A 6,551-nucleotide genomic window follows, 5' to 3' on the forward strand; every position below is an offset into this window, starting at 1 on the left:
TTCGGACCGTCCGTTCCAGTAGAAATGGACTGTCCGTTCCGCGATCGCCAGACCGTCCGTTCCAGATCTGGACCGGACGGTCCGGCATCTAGACCGTCCGTTCTGCGAGTAAAAACGGACCGTCCGTTCTACGTTAAAAGCCAGACCGTCCGGTCCACGACCTAGACCGGACGGTCCCGACTTACGGGCAGTTTTCGGTTTTCGCGTTTTAAGGGTTTTGGGCAATTCTAATTAATGAGAGAGCCGCCACAAACCCTAGAGGAAGAACCTCAGACGTCCAAAACACTCATGAGAGCTTAGAGAAGCTTGATTTCGAGTTATAGAGATTGGAATATCGATTCCAAGTCAAGGACATCGGTTTTCTCTTCACAAATCCTAGCAGATACGTTCCAAAGCGTTGGAATTCATCCCGCCGGTGTGGATACGTGTAGAGGAGTTGTGCTTTCAACTCTCGGTGATTAAAACAGGCCCTGGATCGATTGATACTTCCAGATCTTGAAAGAACGAGGTAAGTATTCGAATCCCACGACGATATACACGATTGTTCGGGTTATTGCACAATTGGTTTTGTGTGACGTTTGGCTAGGTTTAGATCTTTCCTTCCGCTGCGTGAAACCTAGAATCCAAACCCTAGATCGATGAGATCGCATGCTAGGAACCCGAAGGGAACCCCAACACTACCGAGTGAGTCGGTACTGTTGCATGATGAGGGAATACGGTCTTTTGGTAACCACGCTAATGTTTTTGCTAGCGACGGAGCGGATTCTAGGATGGAATGATCCTCCCGAGGATGAGGCATTACACATACCTGAGATTCGAGTAGATTGGGATCTCACGAGGAGGTGGTACAGACTTACTCTGCCAGGTTCGGGCACGAACCTAACAAGTATTTCTGCGACGGATGATCGGTGTAGGGGAGTTGCAGTCACTGGCTCTTCTGTTATAGTCGATGGTGTCGGTTGGAGCCGACGTCTGGTGAACTCCGGTATTGAGAGGTGACATCAATGCCGGAGCGAGGCGGCACGTCTAGCATCGAGAGGTGACATCGATATGCTAGGGTGAGGTGATATGTTCGGACGGAGAAAAATATGATTATGCCGCATTTGGGTGATTGTGGTGTAGATGGATTCCGAAAAAAGAGGTGGTTATGCTATGCACATGAGGAGTATATGACCTACGCATGATGCACGCAGAGACGATTTGACGGATGTGTCGTATGACTCGTCCTACGGACTTGATTGTGATTGCGATTGATAAATCGATGTTTGTTGTTTGATATGCCCGTTGATTGATTTTATTACTGTTAAATTTGTGCGTTGAGTTACTTGTTTCAATAAAAATGGGATATCTGGGTTGCACCCAAGTCACTCTCTAAGAAATTAGTTTAGAACGTTGTTACGCAATGTTTTAGGTCAGGAGCAGCTGCCAGCAGTAGTCGTGGAACAGACAGAGACCTGGGCGACTTGTTAACTGATTATGTATAATTATTTATTATGGTACATTTATGCTTTTGGAGAAACGGTTTTGTGTGATATCGGTGGTAGACTTTTACAGTTTGTAATAATGTTATCGCTATCACCTGTATATGTATAATTATAATTAGAATAATGTATCATATATGTATGTATGATTGTTTTTCTTTCACTAACTCTGAAAAAAAAAGTTTTAAAATCCCACAAAGTTTTGGGAAATTGTGTTTTTATTTTAGTCATCCATTTGATGCAACTCGTATTGTGGGATACGGATTTCGTGTGTCACACACATGTAGGGTGTGAGTCAACTGTAATTGACGACCGACACATGAATGGATAATGAGTCGAACCCCCATCCTCTCGTTATATGGATTATACTCCTTACCAATTCATATGGAGTTTTCCTCTGGAATATTGTTAAAAAAAATTTAGAGTTTTCTTTTAATATCACTTTAATTACGGGTATTCTTTTAAACATTTCTCAAATAATTCCGGTTAATGTATGATAATCTTGCGATTCATAAAATAATTTCAACATTTTTAGAGGTACGAAGTATAAAGGCATTTTTATTCATGAAACATACATTAACATGCCTTAAATAAAAGTACAGACTTTCGAACACAAGCATTAGAAAAGTACACCTTATCTCACAAGGTTCTTATATAACATACATTGACTCACATAAAAAGGCACACACACATATACATGTAAGTATATGCTAATATCGATACCGTATATGCACATGCATTCATGGGCAATTAGGGTTTCTGCCAGGACCACCAAAGTAAAAGTGAGTCCCCATTGACGAGTCTCCATCACCATACTTGACATTGTAGCAGTTTTGATAAGCACTGATGACTCCAAGCGTCCCAGGCTCTCTATAAGTGTTAGACCCATCAACAGTTTCGATGTGCATGATGAAGCTTGACTTACCAAACCCTTCCTCGGCGAAGTGTCCACTGCCCATCTGAGTATACGTATGCTGTCCTCTCGATCGGTCATCCACGATTTCGCCTCCCCATTCAATTAACCTTGCTTTGTCTGAAAGATGAGTGAACAACGAGGCCGGCCAATACCCGATGTCTTTGCCATTGATATCCAGCCACCAGTTTCCTGATGTAGGGTCCTATAAGGAACAATACTGGGTTTATGCTAACGAATTCAGCTTGCTAATGTCTAAGGAGAAAGTTATTCATTAAACTATTTACCTTCCATACAAGCAATATGATTACATATTGGGCGTCTTTGTAGTTTGACGCGACTCTAAAAGATCCGCCGATGGCTATGTCATTGTTGGTTTGGACAAAGCCCGAGCATAAATGATTGTAGCAGCCTGTCCTTTGGTACCCATCACTCTATTTACATTTTCCCAGATTTTATTTAGAAACAAATGAAGGATTTGGTATATATAAGTTCATACAAATAACCGACAAATGACAAACTCAAAGATTCGAGTTAGATTCGTGTAAACTCACAGTCCAATAAATGAAGAGCCTAGGGTTATTATCCCCGTAGAATCGCGGGTACACCTGATCAATAGACGAAACAGGAAAACAAAATCTTGGGTAGAAATAGAGATAGGACAAAGAAAAAATGGAGAATACATGACCTAAATTGGAACAGGAAGAAACACCTGCCAACCAACTTCAATGGTATTGATATCAGAACCACTCCCAGCCACGACCCAAAGCTGGGCTAAGCTAAACTCGTTCGGTTTTTCGACAAGAGGTTTCCACAAATTTATCCATGCTTTAGTTCCATAGTAATCGCCGTACGAGTACATCACGGCGTGCTAAAAGAAACACCAGAAGGGAAAAACGTAACCCGAGAAGGAAATAAATAAAAAAGTGCAGTGGCAGGAGAACGTATAGAGAACGAGAAAATTAATTGCAATGAGTCTGATCATATATATATGTTTCGATACCTCATGCCCTATGGTTGAGCTACCGGATTGCGGTTTTGGGATGCTGTTCTGACTCTTTTTACCGTAATTCTCAATGTCTGTTGCTCGTTGGAAATCTTCTTTTCTTGTTCTTCGGATTGGAACCGTGTTTTCTGGACACTTTCCATTCAAGTGCCAAAGTTGAGTTATTGCCTTTGGCTCTTTCTTGTTGTTCAGGGGGTCTTTGTTACCAGTAGAAGTACCTTTTGGACGGGAACTCGGCCTCATCTGCTCAAGATAATTCCCGACATAATGAATAGTAGATGATAGATGGTATAAGAAAAGCCATGACAAAAAACCCAAATAAGTAAAAAAAAAAATGTAAAAGAAAAAAAATCCCGACCAACCTGGATCGAGTGGTTTTTGAGCAAAGGGTGATCTAAAGCCGGTTGCTTGGTAATAGGGACGCAATCAATTATATCTCCGTCTGGACTCTGTAATACATAGATATTGAACAAAAATTAAACTTACAAATTTGAAGTGATCCTTATTCTTGTTTTTGTAACAAGCCACTTGCCATGCAAATTCCATTTTATTTTATTTCGGTTCTGTGAAAAATTTGACAATCCAAACCCCAAATTTTGATTATTATATATTCACATTCAACCAAAAAAAAAACCCTACATGGTTTCATGGGAAATATATGAAGGATGTCATTTCAAGTTATAAACATATGTAATGAGAAATTTCTCTGCACCCTTAAGGAAGTTTTTTTTTTTTTTGGATGAAAGGTTAATTCACCCATAAGGAAGTAATTGATCATCATTAATCTATATACCTAAGGACAACGAAACTGGATGAAGGTACATGTAAGAAAAAGCTTTTCAAAAGTATTGTTGAAATCCATCTCTTCGGTCTAAATGTAACACAAAATCCGTCAACCAGTCTTAGTACTGTACGAGGAGAATTTAAATACCGGTTGTACAATTTCATATCACGTCCAGAAATAACGGTTTTCATGCACTGTTGGTCGGCCATATCAAAAGTTTGCTGTGCAAATTTTATTGAATTTTTGCGTGTACACTTACCTTTATGGACGTAAGAGCCGGCTTATTGAGTCGCTTAAGGTGCCAACGTATTTCAGCGTCTAAGTGATCAGAAGATGTGACTATCGTAGATGTCACCAGCAGAGCCAGCAGAAAACTGGCCAGGTATCCATTAATCATGAGGATATTAGAAGCCATGATTTCTTGCAAACAAAATACTAGGGATCCTAATGCATATATAGGGACGATAGGAGGCTTTCGAAGTTGCTATTGTGAGCACTAACTCTCGTCCAAACCCCATTAGGAATAGTATGTTGGAAACTTGGAGTTGTAGTCATAGGTACAATAATGAAACAATATCTTGTATTTTTTTAAGTTGGAGAGTGCTATGGAAACATATTCTTCCCTGTTTCTCCTTTGAAAAAACAAAGTATATACCCATTTGTAATTTATATTACATGGACACATAAATTAATAATTCGAACTTCTCTAGCGTCTATAGCTTTAATGAAAATATAAAATACTTTGATATATGTGAATCCTATACTACATAGTTGATTCTATTGGATTTAAATTTATTTGATATGATCAAAACGGGTTTATTCGTGAAAAGTTTGGTCCGTGAAATATTTTAAAAAACTATTGATATAAAAAATCAAATCATAATAAAATTTGGAGAAAATTCATCGATTATGATAAACTAGTATTTAAAATAACATCAGATTAAAATTCATCGATTATGAAATTAATATTCTCCCTATTAGTATAACTTTAAATATTGGGTTAGCTCATTTGACTACAATACAAAAATAAGGTGGAGAGAAAAAACAAAGAGCGTTCATATCTGTACTCATATATCTCTCTAAATTCGCTTGGTATTCAGGAAAGTTTCTTCCAAGTACGCGACCGTTGTATCCTAGGGTTTCACCTGCTTCAATAACCTCGAAATTTTAGAGGTAACACGACAATCAAGCTTAAAAAATTGTGTTTTATAAGACTCGACAAAACAATCTTTTATTGAAGGTACTTGTTCAGGATCGTTCGACTTGCCGGAGCTACGCCAACAACAACCTCTACCCCAACAATCGTAAATTCAATTGTTGTACCATCTCTAAAGTTTTGAGGTTATTGGAGTACTGTGAATTTTAAGGATACAACTACCGCGTATTCGACAGAAGTTTTCCCAAATACTAAGCGATTTCAGAGAGAGATATAAGTAGAAATATGAATGCTCATTGTTTTTTCTTTGCTATTTGTTTTATGTTGCTATTTATAGTGGTGGGAGAGTGTCTCGTATTAATGGTAAAATCACCGAGATTTTATTACGATATAATTCTAAATATCGATTTACCATAATTGGTGGATTTTATGCATTATTTTATTATGATTTGATTTTTTAAATCAATCAATAATATTCACTCAATATTATATCGTTTTTTCATTTAAGTTTGTCTAGAACCTTTCATGGATTAGACCCGTTTTGATTTTATCAAATAAATCCAACATATTCTGCCATTGTGAAAGAGTATTCGTCCAAATGATCAAAGGGTTGACACAAACAAAACTTTATAACATTGTCAACTCAAATAGAACTCATACACCAAAGATCTAGTTCGGCGGTTGGAAATGGTATTAGAGTCTGGTTTGGCTCATTTTTCGTTCTCGTTTCTCATCTCTTCTGTTTGAATATGGCATCCTTTGCCAAAATAGTGTTTGGGCAAGGCACAGGAAAACCTCACTCTGCTACCTCACAAACCACAAATTGCTAAGAAAATCTGTATTTCTTAGGAAGTAAATATTAGACCTATCTTCAAATGGTTTTAGATCGTCTTGTTGGTTCGGAAGAAAATCTGTATTTCTTAGGATGTAATATTAATTTATGAATTTATAGGTGCGCCTATTTATTTCCGAACTTACATTTTTGAACATAATAATTACTGATGTTCCTAAACTTATATTTTTTAACACAGTAATTCCTAAACTTTGTTTTGGTCAATTAGTGGTATGAACGATTATAAAACTGTTAAACAAGTTTATAAATTACTATGTTAAAAAATGCAAGTTTTAGAATAAATAGGCGCACCTATAAATTCATGAATTAATACTACACCAAATTACAAGTTCATGAATTTTCAAATATTTTTCTCTTA

The 6,551-nt window shown here is 37.6% G+C and overlaps 1 protein-coding gene across 1 annotated transcript; it reads right to left on the bottom strand.

Moving 5' to 3' along the window:
- Nucleotides 1-2,019: 2,019 nt before the first annotated feature.
- Nucleotides 2,020-4,588, bottom strand: LOC104801734. Its single transcript, XM_010525069.1, has 7 exons — nucleotides 4,444-4,588; nucleotides 3,763-3,849; nucleotides 3,398-3,643; nucleotides 3,107-3,265; nucleotides 2,949-3,002; nucleotides 2,682-2,828; nucleotides 2,020-2,599 (listed from the first exon to the last, which is right to left on the bottom strand). Exons 1-7 carry the CDS (start codon nucleotides 4,579-4,581, stop codon nucleotides 2,222-2,224), a joined length of 1,209 nt encoding a protein of 402 aa, XP_010523371.1. The 5' UTR covers nucleotides 4,582-4,588; the 3' UTR covers nucleotides 2,020-2,221.
- Nucleotides 4,589-6,551: the final 1,963 nt, after the last annotated feature.

The sequence above is a fragment of the Tarenaya hassleriana genome, unplaced genomic scaffold, assembly GCF_000463585.1.
Source record: "Tarenaya hassleriana unplaced genomic scaffold, ASM46358v1 Cleome74, whole genome shotgun sequence".
NCBI classification, from domain to species: domain Eukaryota; kingdom Viridiplantae; phylum Streptophyta; class Magnoliopsida; order Brassicales; family Cleomaceae; genus Tarenaya; species Tarenaya hassleriana.